Genomic DNA, 23,168 nt, shown 5'->3' on the forward strand with positions numbered 1-23,168 from the left:
GATTTGATGTTAGTAAGACTTCCTTGCTTAGTCCTGTCCTGCAGGCCTTACAACAGGAGGACAAGATGTAGCCCCCTAAGATTAAAGACATAATATCTAACTTAGTGTTGCAGCAATCCAGCACAGGGAAAACTTGGAAGTTTAGAGGCAAACAAAATGTACATCTGTCTCTTTAAAGACTTTCTGCAGTGAATGGAAGTGTTTGAAATGATTGTAGAATGGAATGATTGTGCTTTTCATTACTGGAAAATAAAGTAGGTTGCTTACAAAGTTTGGTAGACAAGAATTAAATATAGTTTATCTACTTTGATCTTGTGCAGAGGCTGTTAGTTGTCGATGTACAGTCAGCTTATGATGTAGAATCTAGCAATAGTGCATAAAAATTTATAATGATATATATTATCTCTTCATTGTTAAAGCAATCTCATTGTGGAATTTCTCTTATAGATTCAGCTTACTAGGTATACAGGGGAAATATTACAGTGTGAAATAAACTTTTAGAGTTGTAAAATAATGTGGCTGATATGTACTATTTCTAGTTTTTTTCAAAATGTGAATACCTCAGGGGGGAAGGCCATCCATCATATCTGAGACCAGTCGACTTTTTTTTTTTTTTAACATTTCCTTGCTTGCTGTGACCTGATTTTTATACTGGCTGAACTAGAAAGAAATACTAATTAGAGAAAGAGAAGAGATACTTCCAGCCTCTGTCTCAGAAAGTTTGATTTATTCCTTTGCACTCTACTGGCATAGATTCTGTGGAGAAAAACAGTGGGAGTTGCAAGAGCATCTTAAAACATTCCCTCAGTTTGTACAACTGATTTGAGAAGAGATTATTTTCATGTTTTTTCTGACTCAGCCACATGTGAAGCGTTGGGAGCAGGAGTGTAGGCAATGCTGTGCAACTATATTGTGCAAGGTATGGGGATGGCAAAGGAAGAAACTGGTAGACTAAGATAATAAGAAGAAAAAAAGATGGAGAACAGCAATAATCCTTTGTAATCGAGGGGTGTGTAAGCCTTCATTGCCAGTCTCAGTTTCTTCATCTTCTGGGGAAAGAAGGGGGGGAAGAAGGTTCTGCAAAGATTGAAAAGTGCTGGCTCATTCTTTTCTCCTGTCAAATCCGGTACTTCTTGTATGATGAATCTTAAAGAACTGAAAATACTTTAAGTGGCTTGCCACCCAAATAGCCTCTTAAAAACAGCTGAAGATTGTTGATATGCAAGAATCTAAAACGTGACAAAGCAGGGAGATGCCAGACATTCTTCAGACTGAGATGTGTTTACTTCTTCAAGAAGGCTGCTTAGGAATCCAGCACAGTACCACCCTATGGCAGCAGGATCTTAGTCCTGGCCTTAGCATGTACTGTCTTGTATTGACTAGAAAAATGTAAGAAAAAGTCTTTTTCTCCCATTACTTTCTTCTCTATGTTGTTCTATCCATCCCTTCCTTCAGCATTGCTAATTACTCATAATGGGCATACAGGCAATTTTCCTTTGTTCACTTTCTCAACATCAGTTTTTTTCAGAAATTGAACCTACTTCCACCAGTGAACATTAGAACTGCATATCCAGGTCATGCAAATCATTCACCTAATCCCACATGAAGGTCGTGTTTATGTTATGCTAAAAGCAGGAGCATTCTTTAACCCTCATGGTTTTCAACCACCTGCAGATTCGGGCTTTCCAGATCCAGAGGCTGTGTAACTACCACTGTACCTCTCCCCTGAATGCATCTAATCCCTTTTTGAACTCACTTAGGTGCTCCAGTTCTTTTACAACTTCCTGTGATAACAAATTCAATTATTTAATTATATACTGTGTGAAGGAGCTTCTTTTGTACTTAAACTGTTGCCTAATAACTGCTTTTGGCATCCTCATCCTTGTGTACCATGAGGAATTGTGAGCAAATAATTAATAGACCACTCTTTCCAGCTTGTTCATGATTTTTTACAATTTCTAACCTGTCTCTATCCAGAAGCGTCTCTTTCTCAAGGTGAAGTGCTCTAGTCTTTTTTGCATGGAAACCATTTGCAATTTCTGACCATTCTTCCTTCTGTCTACCCTTTGTATTTATGTTGCATTTTTTTTTGAGATGTGACTAGAACTATTTTGAAGATTTGGGCATAATATGTTCATAATCTGTTGTTCTCATCTCTTACTAATTCTTAATATTTTTGCCTTTTTGGCTGCTGCTGAATGCTATTTTCAGAGAACTGTCCAAAAATGACTTGGATCTTTTTCCTGACTGGTAAAACATAATGATGAGCTCTGATTTAGCTAAGTATATTTTACAGTTATTTTTCCCCATGTGCATTGATTTGCATTTTTCAGCAGTGTATTTCACCTGCCATTTTATCATTCAGTTGCTCAGTATCCTATAAGCTGCCTTGGCTGGCTTTAGATCTGATTGTCCCATCTCATCTTTAATCAACTGTACACACCCTCTTTCCAGATTCTTCGTGACTATATTGAACACCACAGTCCCCTGTGGGAGTATAATCTCTGCAGCAGAAAGGCAGACCTGTAACTCCTACCTGTTATTTTCTTCCTTATTACAAGAGGTCTTTCCCTCTTGTACTGTGAGAGCAGAGTCTCCTTGAGATGTTTAGTGGAGAACTTTGTCAAAAACCTCTCTTTGAAAATACATATTGCCTGTATCAAAATACTTGTTGACTTCTCCAAAGGAATTAATGAAAATAGCAAAGGTTTGGAATGCTGTAAAGCCCTGTGTTATCATTCTCATATCTACATCTATTTAGTAATAAAATATTACATTAATTTCTTATGTAGGACAGTTATTATCTTAAAGTTAGGAACTAGGATGAAAGCCTTAAGTGATAATAAAATTATAAAGCAATCAGTCCTCAAACAAGAGATTTCTTTTATTTTGGCAGAATAGCAAAGCACTTCAAGGTCAACACCAAAATATTGAAGGAGGTGTCTGGAAAGAATGAGCATCATTCATTGTTTATACTGTTTGCATCTATCTCAGGCTCTTTAAGGTTTTTTATTGGTCCTCCACTACCTCAGGTAGTTAATGTGCGGCTTTTTGTCTCAGCATTTGTCAGAATGTTGTTCAGAGGCATTCCAAAACCCCCAAACTTTGATTAATAATAAAACTTTTGAAGCATTGATATTGCAGCATTTCTTGTTTTTTAGATTAGTCTTATCTGTATAGTTCTATGGTATTGTTAAAATGACAATAACTTGCTATATTTTAAGACACATTTTCTAAATATTTTACCTTGGTTTGTATTTTTTATTTCATAATATATTAGAATCATTGAATCTTTTTCATTCCATAACTTTCTACAACTGTTTAAAATTTAAAATAAAGTAGCCACATTCCATTACTTCAATGTAACTTTGTTTAATAAGGAAAGAATAAAAAATGGTAAGACAATAAATCTCAATGTATATAGACTATATACTTATTGTATACGAATTGTTTATAAGTAGGCAGATACAGAATACCATTTTGTCTGATTTTATATATAAAGTTGTAAAATGAGCATAATTAGGTACACATCACAATTTCTTAAGACAGTAATGACAATAGCAATATTGAATTCTAGCAGAGACGATAAAGCACTATGAAACAGAGCTAAGACAGATGAGTTCTGGTAGGTTTAGCTCAGTATCAGGATGTGGATGATGCTGTTCCCTCATATTGTCACCTTGCTCCTCTGCCAGAAGTTATCCAGCTTTTAGCAGCTACAATGGAACAGGACGTGTCATACAACCTCACCCATTAGTAGCTTGAACTAAACTGCTGGTTGTAAACTGAAATGGCTGAAAGGCAAGCAGGTGCCTTATTCAGTTGCTCATACTGTAGAGATGGTGCACTCTGAAGGAGACACAGAGAACAACTGGAGCGGGATCTTATATTTCTCTTGCAAATCTTGACCCATGGTATGTTCTGTTTCTCTTTTAAAGTCTCTTCTATGAGTAACTCTGCTCCTTTTACCCTCTACTCATCTCCCCTATTTTCATTTTAGGTTTGGAGGCCAAAATTTTAAAACCTAGTATATAAAATGTAAACCCTGACGTCTATAATTCTTTTTCCCTGCAGAAGTAATTCTCTGGTTTAAGCTCACCTCTTTGCTAGGGGCTCACTATGTGCAACACTGATAAAACCTTAACAAATGAGTGTGCTTTTTTTCAGATGTTGATGAGATGAGATTGTGCATAAAGCTTGTACATTGTTTTTGGATCAACTCCTGGATATAATCAGTGATGGAATGGTAGTAGCTAAATAATTTTATCAAGGAAAGATTTTGACAAATTGGACATGAGGAACATTTTGCTGCATTTGGCTTGTGCTATTCCAGAAGAGCAGAGCTCTTGTTTGCCTCAAAGCTTTGTTCTGAACTGTATAATTACCCAGAAAAATGTGGCTTTTTGGTACCGTACATGCCAGTACCATAAAAATTCCTTTCTTATCTGATAGCTTTGATCTTTATTATTAACTTTACTGGTTCTGGGTTTTGGAGAACAATTGTTGAAAACTGCAAAAATAAGGTTAGCCAGCCATCTGTTCTTAAAGATGTAGAGTTTCATATTTGGTAGCTTTCTAAAGAAAATGAAAAGTTGTTGTCTTCTTCCATGCTTTCTAGCAGATGCAAGCCAATGAGGATAGTTTCCAAATTAGAGTGCAAATTGTAATTTTTCCTGAATCTAGACCTTTAGCCAGTATCCCAAGTGGTCCTCCTTTTCTTCCATATGAATACCCAGAAATCCTGCTGAGAAGGATTTAAAAGTAAGAGGAATTACATACATCATTCACTTAAATCTGGTTTTAGGAGCTTAGCTTTGATGTGGCACATTTGAAAATGCTGACTTCAGTGTAGTCCATGTTCAGTATACATCTGTGTTTCCTCAAAGTGAGGAAACCAGCAGTAGGTGGTTAAATTCTTCTTTGGGTCCTCAGTGTTAATATCTTGAAGGTCAAGCAGTATAGAATGATTGAGCCACTATTGGAGTGGATGGTCTAAGAGAGCTCTTTACTTTTAAAGACACCTGCAAAATAAAATGTCGAATTTTCACTTTTTTTCGTTACTGTGTTTTCCCAGTCCTGGGATTCTGTAAGTAAAGACTTTGTGTGATAGCTATAGTGGAAAGGCAGCTCTAGAATATCTTTGTTTGTTTTTTATTTTTTTTGTACTAGCAATAATCTCTCATCCCTCATTTTGGATTCTGATGAAGCCTAAGGGCAGAGCTTTGAGAACACAGGAAATGGGAACTTGCTTTTATTTTCTCACAAACAACTGTTTGCTTTCATTTTCTGACCATCCTCTCTGCAAGTCAGTGATAAGCAGTATGCTTTCTCCCTTTTCCCCACATTAAAATAAAGAGTTCAGATTTATTTTTCCTGAAGCTACCTTATCTGCATGTCAAATAAGGATAAAACAAGGGCAAATTATTTCTCCTGTAATTCTGGCTATGGGTGCTAGACTGCAGCCACTGGGAAGTCTCCTGGTGGGCTTTCTGTTCCTTGATTGGGCCACGTATAGTTCAGGCCAAGTAGCTGAGTTTGGCAGCTGAGAGTAGGAGAGAATCATGACACTTAACTCCTCAAGTTGGAGATACAGCCAGAGATTACTTGAGAGATGCTTGCAAGCATTACCTGAGATTAAGGCTCCCTCCTGGAATACTGATATTTTCAAACTAGGAACAGTAGGCAGAACTGATTACTTTTAAGTAACCAGTTGAAGTATCTGTGTAGTTAGTTAGTTGTAACAGTAGTATGATGCACTGCTCTATTAAAAGTTTCAGTCAGAACTCAGCTGCCCTCAATATTTTTATTTCAAGGACTTGTTTGCATTGGGATTTTGGAACATGCAGTGATTCAGATCGGAAATCTGAACAAAGTATGGAAAGCCATAATGTGGGCTGCTTGCAGAAGGGTTTGTCTCACAAAGCTCACTGAATATTATTTATGACTGAGATCTAAATAAGTGCTGTGGCTGCATTATGAAATGCCCTTCTAAAGAATGAAGTGAATATTTTATTGTATAAGATACAAGAACAGCTGTGTCATGAGCATGCCTAATAGAACAGTTTCTGTGCTAACACACTGTTTCTGCATGATGTGTGGAGTTTGGAGTATTTATTTTACCTTAGTCTTAATTACTACATCATTCGCTCTGATAGGATACCTATGAAGCCCTCAAATTATTAAATCAAATACTCTTTGTTGGTTTCACCTTGAAATCCATAACTGTCTCAGTTAGCACAATTAGCAGAAAAGGAAACACAACTCTGAGGGATTTGTTGCTATTTCTGCTAATATATGTACCTCATTGGAGAGTCATCCAATCCATTGCTAACTTGGCCACTAAAATGCACATTGAATTTCTTTGCTAAATTCAGCAGTAACAGGATGGTTTTTCTGTCTCTGGATATTGTGGGTCTTCATTTTTAAATCCCAGTACAAAAAAAAAAAAGCTTCTCCAAACTACTGAAAGTCTGACTTTATATAGTACATAAGTTGAACTGTCCAGTAAATACACTGCCTCTTCCCATCATACCTTTTAAAAATTAAATTTAAATTAAAAATTAATCAGTTAGGGAATACTTACTGTAAGAACTTCATAGTGTGAAAATAATACTGTGTGACTACATCTGAAAGGTACTCTTCAACATATTTTTAGTATGGTCCCAGAAGTGTACTTTCAGTAGCAAGAAATAACACAGCCCACAGAAAACAGCAGATGATTCAGCAATACAGGTGAAAGATCTTCTGCAAAGTACGTTTGCAAGATCTTTTGAGCAAGAACAGGGCTTTTGGTCCTGATTCTGCATTGACATCACACTTGAATGAGACACTGAGAACTTCTCCCCACCCTTTGGATAACACTGAAATGAATGATCATCCTTTGTATGATTAATCTTTTTTTATTATTATTATTATGACCTGTTTCTGAAGCTAGATATTGATAAGAGAAATTAGTGTAGCTGCTGCCTTCCAAGTTGTTTCTGTTTCCAGCAAAAGAGCCTAAGAGATGGCATTAGAAAATGTTATTGCTTATTCACAGTTCTATATCAAATACTAGCAGGAGGGAAGAGGTATATGCGTTGTTTTTTGCTTCTTCACAGACTGCTAGGCCTGCAGAATCAATGTGTCATCTAGGGATAAAATGGGACCATTTCTAGCAGAAGCAACGGTTCTTCTGATACAGCATTCCTGTATCCAAGTTGGGACATTGCAGTCTAGATGAGTGAACTACCAGATCAGTGGAAAAAGCAGCTGAATATTTAGACGCAAATAATGTAGTTAGTTCATACTACTGGCATTACATGTCACCTGGCATTACAAGTGAAGTTCCTTGAGTGTCTATCCATTTATTCGGTGTGGAGGATGAGTAGGAATACATTCTCATCAGATGTGGCTTACCTCATCTGGGTTTGGGCCCCCAGGATGTTGATAAACTCTAAAAAATCCAGGGAGAGCCACTATGGTAGTCAGGAGGCACACATCGTGTGAGGGGATACTGATGAAACTAACTGATACTGCTTAGCCTGGGGAAGAAACTAGTCTTGCAGTACTTAAGATGATGTACTAAAAGGATGGACTCGGGCAGTTTAGAGAGGTGCATGGCAGGAGAATGAGAGACAATATGATCATAAAGTACGTCAAGGGACGTCCTGACTGGATGTAAGGGGAAGGGAGGGGAATTACTGTGGGAGTAATTTAACACTGGATCAGATCTACCAGAAATTCTGCAATTTCTGTCCTTCGACGTTTTCAAGTTCCAACTGGAAAAAGTCCAGAGCAACTTAGTCTAGTTGCTCCAGTGCTGACCCTGCTTCAAGGAGGAGGTTGGTCCAAATGACCTTCCAACCTGAAGAATTCCTTGATTCTGGGAATTGATCCTCCAGTCTGGCCATCATAAAATAACATGTAAGTTAACTGTAGTTAAATCAGCAGTCAAAGTCCATGCAATGGCTGATTATTTGAATAAGTTGATACTATAGTTATTCCTTTCCTGGTGTACAGCAATGTTTAAAAAACTTAGTGGAACTGGATTCATAATTCTTTTCTCATAAACAAGGAAGTGAGACACATTCATGCTCTTTTGGGTGTGTTGATTTTTGCAATGCAAAAAAACATTTTACATGTGTCACTAAGCAACTGTGAATCTGATTTTGTTCAGGAAGCATAAAATGAGAATAAAATACTTATTTAGCTGCTTTGCCATTTATCTATGCAAGATGGAGAGCTGAGTATGATCTCCCTGCTTGAAAGATCACAATTGCATTTTATGATTCTAAAGAAAGCTATTTATTGTTGGTTTGTTCAATAAAGTGTGCCCTCTGGGATTACCCTTTTTAACTGGGAAAGAAAGAATTTTGTTTAATTTCTTAATTTGAAAAAATTTTTGCTTGACTAGCAATGAGATTCACTAAGCAATAGTGTTCTGCCCTAATTGCCTTCAACATTTTTATGTTTCTAAGTTAGGCCTTCAGTAGTCATTTGTTTCCAAATTATGTAAAGTTGATATCCAGCTGGCCTGGAAAACAGAATAGTTTATAGAATGTTTGTATGTAAAGGTTGTATTTGAAAGTATTACTTCATGTAACAACCTTAACGCTTTTCTTTAAACAATGAATTGGCACCAAAAGACATGAAATTTTTTTTCTCCTGATTTTACCTGCCTCCCCTCCCCACAAGCAAATTTGTTCTCTCTTTTACGTTAACTAAGAATATAGTCAAGTGGCAATTTGAGAAAATATCATCTCAAGTTCCCAACTCTGCCTATCGTAGACAAAAATAAATGTGTAACTAGAATGTGATATATAATACATGCAGTCCAGGCAGTAGAAACATATCTAGGTTCCTCCAAATCTGTGAGAAGGAGCAGAAGAAAAAGGAACCCAAATGACTCTGTGTTACTGAGTACATGATGCTCATTTAGGCAAAAGCATGTTTAGTGGTAATATTATCTGCTGGTATTATTAATACTACTATCATTAGCAATTTCTGTTGGGTGATTTATCAATGCATAGGTCCTGCATCAGAGGGGTCTTTCAGGACCGTGGAACAAAGATTGATGCTGCCTCCTAAACAAATTTGCACATTTCTTCCAAATTATTTCTTTCAAATAGTAAGTTGTTTAGGAGGAGGAAGAGAGCAACGTTTTTTACTCGCATATAATTTTCAATTTTTTGGATTTTCTCCTGTGTTAAGGTCACTGCCTTTATGTTGTAAGACAATAGGTTTTCCTCCAGATACCTCCTAGCTCTAGATTCCTTTTGAACTACCCTCCTGAATGACACTTAATGTACTGTTCTCCCACTCTTATCTTCACACTTTCTTATATACTGTTCCTTATGCTTAGAAATCCTTATTCTCCGTGCCAAATATCCACCCACTCCATGTTCACATTCTTCCTTTAAACTGCATTTCCTTAAAGTCTGTCCAAAATAATTTGTAAGTTAAGGAACATATCAACTCTATCTTGAGATCTGACAGTCTTCTATCACCAGATTTGCTACTGCTGGCTGAATTCTTTAACTTGTGCATAATACTGAATAAATCAGGGCCTAATTTTTCCTTAATATCACATGTGCTATCTTCTTCACCAAATATATATATATTTTGAAGTACCCCAAAGTTCAGCCCTGCTGGTTTCCTAGAGGCCATCTAGGAATGCTACTTATTGTCTTGTTCTTCTCATTCTAGCTGAAAGCCCACTGATGGGGAAAAAAAAAGAGGTCAGTAAGAAGTAGGATGAGGTAAAATTTTCATTTGCAAGTTAACAGAACTTATGAAAACAGCTATCTATGAATTGTAGAGTGGTGGGGGGTTTTGTGTGTGTGTGTGGTTTTTGGGGTTTTTTTGTTTTTGTTTTTGTTTTTTTTTACAAAATCAAGGGAAAGAATTGTTGAAATGATAAAAGCAAATTTGTTTAGGAGTGATTAGTTGAAATTTAAAATGCAGGAGGCTTATCTAAAAACTTCTGGATGGTAAGATCTGTTAGGCAGTTATGACTATTTCATGACCCAGACTGGCATCTGGCATGCTTGTGCACTTTGTTCTTCATGTGTAGCAAAGGTTTGTTATGTGGCTTTGGAAGGCAATTTCCTGTGAGGTAAAGGATCTACCATAATTAAAATTTTAAATCTCTGACTGGTTCATTGGTGGAGAGCTTTCTCTGAATAAGGATTTGAGCATAAACCTTCAGTAAGCTCAGTGAAATGTATAGATGCTTTTCACTATTATGTTTTGAAAGATTGAACATATGGCTTCATGTTCACTTTAATTTCTTCTACTTTCTGAAGAAGATTCCTTGCTTTTGGCTAAGAAATCTGCATGAGTACTTGGAGAGCAATAAAAGAACAAAGGAGACCGTGTAGATAGAAAAAAAAAAGATACATGCATTTTCTCTTTTGTCGCAGAGTCATTGGCCATATTAGTCCTCTACTCTGGAGAGAATATCTTAAAAGTGACCCTGGAAACAGCTGCCACTTTATTTAACTGTAGTTCATGCTGGATGCAAGCTACTGCAAGAGGGGGAACAGATGGGTAAAAGCTTTCAGGTCTGGAATCCCTGAGGAAGTGCCACCTCCCTTTGGTTCTCCTGCCATAGCCATCCTGTTGTCCCCAGCACAGGATGGGGGGAGTGCCAGGTTCTTGCAATGGCATGACTGGGGAGAAGCCTCTGCTCTAAACCTCACAGATCTGTCCTTTCCCATAACTCCCTTTGGCTGTCCTTTCCATATGAGAGCTGGGTCCAGTATCTTAGGCACATACTTAAGCAGATAAAATCATGGTTTTGGAGTTTTGTCTTAAGCTGATTAGTTCAAATAAAACTCCAGAATGAATAAAAACTACGAATGAACCAGAACATATTTTTTGTGAATTTGTACACAATTCTTAAAACCATTTGTATTCACAGGGAGGTAATGCTACTTATAATCTCATTTCCTTAAATTCTTTTTAGTGCTAAATAAAAATTAAAAAAAAAACAAAACTGAAAACAAAGACTTTGCATCCAAAACAGAGTCAATTACAAAAGTTTGATTCATGCAATATTAACTTCTAATTGCCCCTAGAAAAAGTGATATCAGGAAGCTTTCAGGCTGCTCAAAATACACTTACCTTAAAAGAAAAACCTATCTTTTTTTTTTTTTTTAAATCTGGGTCTAGTAGTCTAAAAAGTTAGTGAAATACTGCTCCTCAGTATTTCTAAAATATGCACATTCTTCAGTTATTTGCTGATTGTCTACAGCATAAAATTCAGACTAGAATTCTTGCAAAAATTATTGTAAGCCACTCCTCCAATTGCTTTGCTGCAAGAGAAGTAAACCTAAACACTGACTGTTAACAAAACAAAAATGGTAACTGTTGCTAAAACAAATGATGCTGGCTGATAGTATTTGACAGAAAAAAATGCTATTTTCAGATACAGTTGTGATCTTTCAGTAAGTCCTAAATTTCCATTTAACTATGTTAAAATAATTGTCCGAGTGTGAAATCGGGTCCAATTGATTTTTCTCTTAATGTATCAGGGAAAAGCCTAAAGCTGGGATCAGAATGGATCCTATTGGACTTAAGTACATAACTCCCAGAAAACATTATCTGTTAAACTCTGTGGGAGTTAGTTATCAGATTTCTTTAAACTCTGATATAAAATTTTAGATACATAACCAAACCAAATGCCTTTTTGTAGGAGTTGGTGGTGTTGGTAATGGACCAGCATCACCTCTCACCCCCAAACATTTTGTTTTTCAGTCTCAGCAGTGTTAGAACTAGCCATGCCTAGAGATATTCTCCTGAGTGCTCCCAATCAGATCAGGCTGGACATGCATCAAAAGAACATTTTACTTTCTGCCTGACCTAACTTTCCTTTCTCTTATTCAAGCAGATTATTGAAAACCATCAAGTTTTATGTGTTCCTGAGCTATGAGGAAAACAGGAAGCAGAAAAGGAGATTCTTTCCTGTCGTGCTGCTCTGTAAAGCAAGTCCTGTATGGGTAGCTTGTAGTCCTGAGGAAGACTGTACCCACTAAGTTTGGGAGACAGAAGTGTTTTAATACCTGAGGGGCATTTTCTGTATTCTTTTTATGCTTTTGTAGGTTTCATCCTTTAAAATATTTTTGTGAGAGAATTATTCTTATTTGTCCCATGTCTTTGAGGTTGCAACCTGGAAGTGTTCTGATTGTAAAGAAGTATTATTTAAGTTGCTCAGGAATTAATCTCAATGCTCAGGAATTAATCTCAATACTTCTCAGAATGAAAACAGATGCTTTGGATTCATGTAGTAGTTGCATACACTTTGCATGCCCCAGTGGTATTGTTCTGTATCTTATGAACAGAAACACCACTTTATCTTCCAGATTTTACCTTGTACAGTTATATGGATATTAATGTGAGCAGAACTCAGATCACTACTGATCATTAGAGATCATTACCTTATCACAGAGATGCCTTATATTAGTCCTGGGGCTATGACTGTGTTTTGGTAAACTGACTAAAGCAGTATCTTTAATATCTTGCAAGCTGAAGTATTTAATATGAGAAACCACTCTCTTGTCATAAAAATTAGATGGAGTAGGAAACTGTCAAATTTTTTCTGTGTTGCAGACAATAAAGTGTCTTCCTGTTTCCGTGTAGTCTCTCTTTTCCTATAGGGTAAGAATGTAAATGAGTCGGCTTTAGTTGTGGTTTTGTTTTTTTTTGTTTTCCAGTGAATGTTTCTATTGTGTGAAAATTTTGAAGTCCTAGTGCAAAATATTAAAGGTTTTCTGTTAAGATCTTGTTTTATAGGTTTTGCTTGGTTTGTTCTGTTGTGGTGGTGGTTTTTTTAAATTTTTTTGAGATAGCTAATATATGCCAACAATCTTTGTGTATCTTAAATACTATAACCAGGCGTTGTGTTTGAAAACCTTTTCTGTGGTACAAACATAACAACACTGTGTTGCTCACGCTTAGCTTGAATAAAATACGTTTAGTGTTTTTTAAGTACTTCAAAGCTGCAGAATCTAATTCAAAATGCTACATGAATTTCATATGCTTTTACAGCTATACAAAAGGAGTGCAAAAAGGTACTTTTCTAGTATGATAATATTTTACAACCACTTTGCAGGACAACAAAGAAGTCACAAAAAGCAGCTCAGAATTGTGCAGTTCAGCTGTGTTCATGTGCATGCAACTCCCATTGTTGACAAATGAGAGTTACTTGACTTGACTACGGGCAGTATGAGGTCAATAAAATGCTTTAACTGTTTATTTCTTCTTTTTTTTATATATCCTTGTTGTGATGTGACAGAGCGTTTGAGGTCAACTGCTAAGCTATCAGTGGAGATGGAGTAAATCACCTTTATCTAAGCCTTCTCTAACACGGCACTCAGCTGTGACTCAGAGAGGGTAAGTTAAATGATTATACTTAGCTTTCTCTACTATGGTAAAACGAGTTGCAGAGAGAACACACTGAAAGCCAAGGGCCTTTAAATACTTTTCCCTTTTATGGAATAGAGCTCCCAGATCACCATTTCCTGGAGATTGTACTCTAAGCCTACACAGTGGTAAAAGAAAGTTCTCTGCATTCAGTGATCTATATCTGACTACAAATTCGAGCTGCGGGGATCATTTTTTTCCTAACTATTTTAAGCAGTAAGTTTACAATAACAGACCAAAATGTTAAAAAGCACTCCATTCTCTCTTCTTTCTTTCTTTTTCTTTCTTTCTTTACATTGTCTCATCTTAGCGTGGGAATAAGTAGAATCAGGTGAATAGGATAGGTAATTTGGTTTTGGTTTTTTTTAACTCATTTTGTAGGTACAAAAGGCTCGTGCAGACTAAGATTGTAGATCTTTGCACACATCCACTCTTCTTGTGACATGTGAGTTAATCTCTACAAGTATTTAATTTTAAAAGGTAATTTTGAAGCTCTTGCAATTTCTAAAAGACTGGAATTTTGGGGGAGATTTTTTACTCTGATAAAACACTACAATATCTCATGACATCCTTTCATAGGATAGAGGTAGGGCAGACAGAGTTTGATCAAAGCCTAACAAAAGAAATAACAGAATCCTGAAATTGTTTTAATGACCAGGATGCTAACATGTGCTTATGCACCTTGACTGTTTTTAAAGTGCAGATGTATTTTTTATCTATCCTTTCAGTATCTTCAGGGACAATAACTACAGTTGTTTCAGTTGGTATCTCACTGTATTGTGTGTATTGTTAACATATTATTTCCTTCTTTGACTGAAACATGTTTATGCTTGTGGAAAGGAGATAAAGCTGGCAAAGCTAATGGTAGCATGATTCTAAAGGCTATGCAGCTGGCAGATGAGCCAGACTTAGAACTAGGATAGTCATGCTCTCTGCACTTTGGCTCAGGGTTCAGTAAGGCTGTAAGCTGTTTTTCTAGATAGAGGTGCAAATTTCTGGAGATTCCAAGGCTGTACTCCTCTCTAATGCTCTACTGAAGAAGAAAAAATGTACTTTCCAGGGAAATAAATTTTCTAAGGACATTTCTTTCTTTTCTTTCTCCATTTGTGAGATGCAGATAAGCTCCTCTAATTCTTGTTAGAGTGTTCTCATGAAGCCCACTTGTTCTATGTTTTGACTCTCACTGACATTCACTGGGGTTATTTTCATTGCCTGATCAAACAGGCATAAGGTGTCTTCAGCAGTGATGGTAGAACATTTATTCAATAGTGTCTTAAGGTTCCATCATTTCTAAACCATCACCTTTCCTACTAGTGCCAAAAGGCAGTAATTGATACAGAAAATAGTGTAACTCCTTGCACAGCGTGGAGCAAGAAGGTGGCTCCATTGGTTATATCCATTTGCATTTACAAGATGTGATGTTTGTGCTGGTTAAACATCATAAAGTCTTTAAAGGATCTGGACTACTGATTTTAAGAACACTGCACAGGTTAAAAATAAGCTTTTAGACTGAAAAAATAATCATTCAGGAGTTCTAAATCATATCACTTATGAGTTGAACTATGTCCTTATAGGTTTTCTGGAAATACCAATAAGTAATTGCCCTTACTTTGGCAACTTAGAGGACTGCAGCAGTGCAGTCAAGGTGTGCAAAGACTGCATTTGTTTTGAGACGCCTCAGAATATGAACAATTGCATGCAAGCTTTTGCTGCTCCAATACAGTGCTCAGCACTGGTGTTATCTGGAGAGATATTAGGAAAAAATGGAAAGTCAGAAGAAGAAATTTTCCTACTAATCAGCACAACAAAGACTTGGAGCTTTTTCCTGTTTGCAAGATGTCTCTGTAAGGAAGTCAGAGTCAGGTTCTAACTGTGTCAGAGATGGACTGAACTCAGTCCACTCCAAATCTGGGGATTGCTAAGGTGGCGTAAATTCATCTTTCTACCCTCCGTTCTCCCTTGGCTGTACTTTCTGTGCTGCATCTCTAAGACAACACAGCTCGGGATTTGTCCCTTTCTATTCTTAGACAAGGCTGCTGATTATTTTTTTTCTTTTAAAGATTTTTTGCTTTTTAAATCTGAAAAATGAACTGAAACTTGATGTGCTTAATAGCTCTTTCTTTTTTCAATGTGACTTGCATTACTTTTTCAAGTTTGGTATGTACTAGGAACTCAGCTAAGACTGGGAATAAACCACTTTGATGCAATAGCTTATACAACTCCACGCAGGACTACAAATACACTTTGGCCATGGCTTCAAATATTCCTAGTTTTTCAGGCCCAGCATTCTGTTGAGTTGAGCCTATCAGAACCATTATAAATTCATAAGACAAACACTAAGAGGGATTAGATAAACAGCCAAATTTCTATCTTCTCTTTTTTTGTTTTTGTTTGAATTTGAGTTCCTGCAAACTTAGAAATTGCATAGGATGCCAGGATTTTGTTACAGAGATGAAAAGCAAGTCCATGTCACTTTTTTTAGTTCCCTCACTTCTATCTCGTCTTCATGTGTTGTTAATAGTTGGCAACTGTTGTTTGATACAAAAATACTTAACTGTTGAAACACACAGATATTTAATGCTACTGCTATCTACCTAATTTCTGTGGGTTTATTAAAATATCATGAATGTCTGTTTTCCATCATATTAGGGACTTTAAAGATATTTTGCCTTAAACATTTTTAAATCTTTTTATTCATAGAAAGCTGCCTCTACTTTTATTTGAAGTCAGAGGTGGGTAAAATCATGATACAAACATGAGCTTCTACTTACTGCAGTAGAGGTAGAATTCACCTGTAACAGATTCAAAATGTCTACAAAAGCTTGAAACATGCTGTTTCTACAGCACGTGGTGCTCTGAAAAAAAATTATGCTCACTGTTCAAAAAAAGTCTTTATCTTAATCGTCATAATGATGTCATATATGCTGCATCTTTTTCACTGTCTTTATCAAAGAACTTAAATGATTATTTTTCTGAACACTTTAATATTTGTGTAGAGATCATTTTTGCAATCTACTAGTTCTGCATTAAATCTCATGTGAGGTGGCCTTGTATTCCTCTTCTAGTAAAAGCGAAAATTGTTTCTAATATAATGTGAAATAAATCTAATAAAAGTATGGGTCTTAACTGCTTCTGTAGTCGAAAGTTTTCACACATTCTGTAGGTTTTACAACACAATTTTTTCTGTGAAAGCTGAGGTCAGGAACTTGTCACTACTGAGGCTGCTTCAGTATTTCCTGGGAATGGTTTTGTCTCTTTTGTCTTTTTTTTTTTTTTTAAAGAACACAAGTATTTTGACAATTTTAATTGTCAGCCTCAATAAACAAACGTGTTCCTGAATACATTTCTCTGCCCTTCACTGAAATGGAAGGGAAAACTGTAGAAGGTTAATCTTACAACGCTACTAAGTGCCTTGAACTCAAGTCATCTCCCCATCTCAACCTCTTTGTTCCATCTATCTTGATTTCCAAACGAGTAAGAGAATAGAGATAAGATTAGTAATTCATGTTTGGGAGAAGATAACATGTTTTGGAGGTTGAACTTATGCTTGTTGGTTATATTATCTCCTTGGCACACCATTGAAGTTGTTATATTACTGTTTGAGTGTATAGCTCTATTCTATAGACAGCTGTGAATTAACTGTAAAGGGAATATAGTTAACTCTTACTAGTCCAGACAGAAACTATGTGCCAGATTGTCTCTGATAACTGCATTGTCTGTCATCTGTAGGCACCACCGAGGAGTCGAATGATTTATATATGAGGACTGTTCCTTAGCTATCCGGTAGGTGTCACAGTAAGTCTTGTAATACATACACTGTAGCTATAAGGATTAGTACTTAACATTTCTCTTCTTCAGACTACTGTACAGGCTTTAATGCTAATTAGCAGTAGCTCTTGTTGATACTAATAACAAGAATTTTCTCAGCTAATAGGCAGTGATTTTTTTTGTGTGTTTTTCCATTTGGGCATTACTGTTGTTTTGCTTCGAAGTGTCTTGCACAGTGTTGTCTTATGCAGATGTACACCAAATCTTCGCACAATTCACCTAGGCCTTGCTCTTGCTCAAAGGAAGAGTGCCACCACCTGGGTTTCCAGTTTTACTCCTTTCTTTGAGATCTGAGATCACGCTCTGTAGCATTAGGACTTTGTTAGTTACTAAAAGGCATGTTACAGATATCCAGGATGCTGTTTTCTTCTTAGAGGATTTTTAGAGAGGATAGTTCAGTCACAGCCAAAACAGTCATAGTAATGAAACAAAAATCTGTAAAATGGAGGGAAGAGATGGAAATAGCAACAAGAATAGAAGGTTGTCCGTTTTGAATGCATTTACAAAGTTATACTTGACCTTGAAAGCTTTAGTTAATAAAACACAAGATAGCATTTTTAATTTTAAACTTCAATACTGTTTGTTATTGTCAAGTAATCTCAGTGTTAGAGCATAGAGTTTTAAACAGATTTGATTTGTATTTTTGGCATCTAACACAGCCTGCGGATCACAGTGCTTATGCCTTGAGGCTAACTTGAAACAGATATTCTCAGCAGTGCATGGTCCTGTTAGTCCACATTGCAGTTCCACGTGCTTCACGCTGTCCACCATGCCAACCTTACCTGAAGACAAGGGACAATCAAAAGAGGCACAACACAGGAGTTCTCCTCCAGCCAAAGTAAGCACTCTTACAAAGGTGTTTTCTGACACTTGGTGGAAACCTGAGGTTGAAACCTGTTTGTGTGTATTTAGGAGCTGATAAAATAACATCTAATCTTTGCTCTGTATTAGTATGTTTTGGTTAATTGGTGAAGCTATGAATGATCTTCCAGTTGATATTCTTAGAATTCTTCAAATATTTTATAGACTAAGGAATGAGAACTGAAGTTGCTCAAGAACTTGTTTATCAGTTTGATCTGGAGGCTTATACGTGTGTCTGTTCTGAACCATTTCTATCAAAGCTGTCCAAAAGTGTCCTTTGTGATGTTATTACAGGAAACTTTAACCTTTGAGCGAAGAACTTAGGCCTGTACTTCACAGTAGTCTTGAAAGATCTAGTGTTGCCTTTACAGATATAGAAGATGATATGCAATTCAGGTGCATGTGAAAGATGGAAATCTGCTTTTTGGTTTATAATCTTTCTCAGTGCTTTATTTGCCACAGTAGTAGCTGAACATATATTGGAACTATACAGAGAGCAGGTGGGTGCTCCCCAGACATATTCATCATTTTGCTACCCAAATTGGAGGCATCTACATGTTTTTACATGTTTTATTTGCAGATAAATTTTAAAAAATCAGTAAGATATTATAATTCTCCCTTTTAAATAATATATGCCATTGATAAAAAGTAATTTTATGTTCTAATAAAGTGGTGGGTTTTTTCAATTGTTAGCTTAGCTGAAGTAAAGAACCTTACTGTGACTACAAAATCACAGGTTATCCAGATCATCCTGTTCTATGCAAACTGGTGTAAAGAAAGGATTTATAATCTGGCACATCCTCAGTTAAAAATGTATCATTGTCAATGGATTTGAGGACACTGTATTCTACACTTCAGCTGAAAACATCCGCTACTTTAATATTGATGGAAAATATTGTCAGCAGTGAGCCCTACTCTGATTTGTCATGCATTCCATCTAAATTGCACATTGTGCTGAGTGTTAGTTTCCTGGCTTAAGATAAACACCCGAGATAGATGCAAATTCATCAGACTGTTAGCTGAGAACATATATTAGGTCAAGAAGTTTGTTTTTTTTTTAACTCACCCATGTGAAGAGTATTTTAGTACAAAAAGGCTTCCTGGGTAAAACATACCCAAAGACAAAAAAACCATGAAAGGCTAGCAGACATCAATGAATCTAATCCTGAGTGTGCTTGTCAAATGGAAGAAACGAAGAATTCCAATGACCTAATCTAAAAAAAATTTTTAAAATAATTTTTGAATACATGATGCAGACCTTTTAGAGGTAGGTCTTAAATGAGCTATAATAATGTGATAGTTCATGAATCAGTTAACTGTGCAAAACACTTTGTTTTAGATAAATTGTTATTTTTAGGCACAAAGTAACAGTGGAAGGATTTTAAGGAACACACTGCTCATAAGTATACCTAACTTAAGGGCTGCAACTAGCCAACATTGTGGGAATTTGACCTTGTTCATACCTGTTATCACTCTTGGGTCTTGCTGCAGTCCAATTCTACAGCATGAGTATGTAATAAGTAAAATAGCTTATTATTCCGAGATAAGGACTTGCAAGCAAGGAGAGGGCATCAGAAGGAACTAACAACTGGTGGACTTGTTTTCTGCCATTGAACAAGACTTTCCAAGTTTGGAATCTCATCTTACCTGAAGTGCTGTTTGGTGTCTAACAATTTCCTCATTCTGTTTCAGGAGATGCTTCCCCACCTTTTCGCTGCATCCCTGCATGCACAAATGCACACACATTCACAAAACAGTTCTGAGAAAAAGAAAATGAACCTTACATCACATGTAGTTTCTTGATTGCTTTAGGTATCTTCTACATAATGGAAAGACCTGAGTTATATTTCTCAAATTCATTTTAAGAAAACAAATATGGTTTTCCATTTCAGTATTTCTTACAGCAGCCTACGTTCATTATTTGGACTAACTCTAGACAACATTCATCAAGGTATTCATTAGCTCTGTGTTCCTGAGGGAAGTAGATGTGAAATTCCCATTAACACAGGTGTGAGGGCAGTTAGCCTGATTCAAAGAACTTTAGCCCCTTGTTTAAAATATTGTCTGAATTAATAGTATGTAGCTGAACTCTTAGTTTGTGTGCTGTCTTGTTACAGTAAGTATTGAATATTTTAGAATCATTTCTCCCACCATAAACCATAGAACTTCATCCTCAGATGTCATTTTTAGTAATTTCCATATTTTAATTAGATTTATTTCACATAGAATAATGTCATGTTATAATATGCTTTCACTGATATCCTTAAAAACTGATTTCAGGTTTTTACTATTAAAAATGTAAATTCTATGTTTAATGCGTACCTGCAGCAAAGAAAATTAGATCCTTACCAGTTATGTTAAGATTTATAGTGGCCTATAAATCTCCCTACACTTTCAGGGTTGGTTGTGAGCTGCCATCTTTCCCTCTTAAATCAGAAATCCCTATTTCTAGTTCCAGCTTTCTCCTCTCTTTGTATCCTGAATACTATTTTACTGGCTTTTCTGACTGCTGAGGAGAAGTCTGTCTCAGATGTTCATAATGTTTCTCATACACTGATTATTCCATCATTCAAGCTTCTGTGTTTCTTTTTTTTTAGTATTATTCCTATTTAAATTTGTATTGTACTTTTATCAAATCACTGCATGTTATCTGTTTTGTTCTGAAGATGTCCCATGTTTACTTTGTTCTCCTGTCTGTTTCAACTAGATGCAGTTACAATTGAATTTCATTACCTTACTTGCTAAACTCTAAGCTCAGCACTTCACATCTAAAATTAAGCTTATTTAAAACCCCATCTCACTTAAAAGACTTCTCTGAGATGCATAACTTTTCTGAGGCCTTTCACATAAATGTTTGTTTCAGGCCAAATTTGTTCTGAAATTCAGTCCAGACCTTTAATTAATTTTTAAGAATACGGCCAGATGGCAGAGGATTTTCTTTTTTCCCCCTGTGCTTTAAAGAATTCAGGTGGTATACAGTAAAGCTTTATCATCTGACTGTTCTGGCAGGGTAGCTCTTTTAGCAGAGAGATTCCCCAGCCCCCACCCCCTCCCCTCCATTACTGTTCAAATCCATCCAAATTTGGCTAGATTATAAAACATCTAAAAATGAATTTTATGTGTGCTTAGTGAAGGCTTGGTAGAGCTTAACAGCCAGAATGTCTGCAGATCCTGCCCACCCTGAGTATCCCTGAGCCTCTTGGATCTTCTGTTATGGACCAAACATGAAAACTTGTGCCATCCCCTGCACAAGCCTCCCTGCAAGACTAGATGGCACATGATCATCCTTGTAGAGCACATGGATCAGTTCCCACCTGAGCCACAGAGGTGCAGTCCATTTTACCCTACATTTTTATGGGAGGAGGGCTTGGGACAAAAAGGAAGCAAAGACTTGGTAGCAGGCAGTTGCTGGTACTAGGAGTTGAGGCAGCTGTTGGGAATAGCTGAAGAGCAGACTTGTCTGGAAGGGGAGGTGAGTTAGAGGCAGGCAATGGGAGGGTGATGGAAAACTGTATCGTCTTTGTGCAAATGTACAACTGCGAGACAGCATAAGCTTCCTGTTAAAGCTTCTCTTCCAAGATCTGCATATAGCAACCTGAGTGCTCTTCAGAGTATGAAGATTTCTTTTGATTCAAGCCAGCTGGCCCTCCAAAGAGCTTCATGCTCTAGCTCTTCCTGCCCCTCTACTATACAAATGTACAATAGGTTTGGACAGTAGGAGGCATTAGTTTTCACCTATGTAAAAGCTGAACTGCTGTAGCTGCTGGCCAAGATTAATATATTCTACCAGACCTGAACTAGTCTTGGCTACAGCCTGTTTCTTTTTCTTTTCTTTTTTTTTTTTTTTCTTTTTAATGGGCTGGTTTGAGAGTACTAAAATGGACTTGAGTGACTTTAAGGCTGATTTTACATCATTCAAATGCTTTTGCTCTTTGGCAGTCATGAGATTATAAACAATGTGCATGTGTACTCAGCTGCTTTGCCCCACAAGCAGGCAGTCACCTGAATTTTTGTCATTGACTGTTAGACAAAATACCTTGTTACTTAGTAACGGTTTCAAGAATACTGCTAAAAATTGCTTTCAAACTGTTATCATACAATGCCAGTTGTGCACCTGAATCACATAATATATCACGCTTTTACATTCTAACATTTCCAATGTTACAAAGATATTCTTCTTAAACTTAAATCTTTGTGTTATTTTCTTGGTGTGTTTCCCATCCTGCTTTCCCGTGACTGACAATGTGAACTTGCTGAGGAACGTCATATGAGAATTATGAGTATAGAAGTGTGGAGCCGCATGGAATGTATTTACCTTAGTAAAAATAAAATGCTATTTACAACAGAATCAAGAATCCTAAATCAGATGTCCAAACCAAAGCATATTTTATTGCCTTTGAGAGGAAGAAAGGTTATGCTATACACTTTAATTTTATACCATTTTCAAAATGCTGCTAGAGTTTTTGAATTGATCAGAAAATACGTTATTTCAACAAAAATAAAATGCAGCATTGGGAGAGATGTTGAAAGGAGGTCTATTGTAGATGATAGGTATTAGCAGTCATGTAACTTAGCTTTCTGAATGTATGTAATTCCATTTCAATTTATACTCATGGCTACTTGTTTATTGTAACAAGCCTTATGACTACACTAATATCTATACATAACAGTAGATGACTGAAACAATTATTCATTGATGGCCTTTGTTTCAAATAATTGAAATGATTTAATTTTCTGTGTTCTAAAATGTTGACTTGTTAAACTGTGACCTATTACATGCTTCATTCTGTAAATGCCTAAATTAGTGCTTTTATAACAGCTTTTTATTACCTGCCTACTTAATGAATATTACTAAAATAAATGTTATTCTGAATTCATTACACTTGTATCAGCCTCTAATAGGTAAACATTCTTAAAAAGGAGTAAGCAAAATTGACAGCAAATGCTATTTCAGTAAAAGCAAAATTATGCTTGTAACAGTTGAATGTAATTGGCTTTGTGCCATGGATAGCAAACACGCTCTTTTACAAAATTCGGAAGCATTGCTTACTAGAGAGGTGGCCGATGCCCCTTAA

General features: G+C 36.4%; 1 protein-coding gene across 6 annotated transcripts in view; it reads left to right on the plus strand.

Annotated features, from left to right (window-relative positions):
• The window catches only part of IRAG1 (inositol 1,4,5-triphosphate receptor associated 1), an 81,929-nt gene that overhangs the window by 15,457 nt on the left and 43,304 nt on the right, over window positions 1–23,168 (plus strand). For 5 of the 6 annotated variants that reach the window (XM_068398612.1, XM_068398608.1, XM_068398611.1 and 2 more), the window contains exons 3-5: window positions 13,277–13,374; window positions 17,134–17,187; window positions 17,892–18,070. In XM_068398612.1, coding sequence (XP_068254713.1) covers window positions 18,002–18,070 — 69 coding nt within the window. In that variant the 5' untranslated portion in view covers window positions 13,277–13,374; window positions 17,134–17,187; window positions 17,892–18,001. Of the gene's footprint in view, window positions 1–9,687; window positions 9,720–11,872; window positions 12,640–13,276; window positions 13,375–17,133; window positions 17,188–17,891; window positions 18,071–23,168 lie in introns of all 6 variants that reach the window. The other variant, XM_068398609.1, reaches the window with a different exon arrangement.

The sequence above is a fragment of the Nyctibius grandis genome, chromosome 4, assembly GCF_013368605.1.
Source record: "Nyctibius grandis isolate bNycGra1 chromosome 4, bNycGra1.pri, whole genome shotgun sequence".
Taxonomy (NCBI): domain Eukaryota; kingdom Metazoa; phylum Chordata; class Aves; order Nyctibiiformes; family Nyctibiidae; genus Nyctibius; species Nyctibius grandis.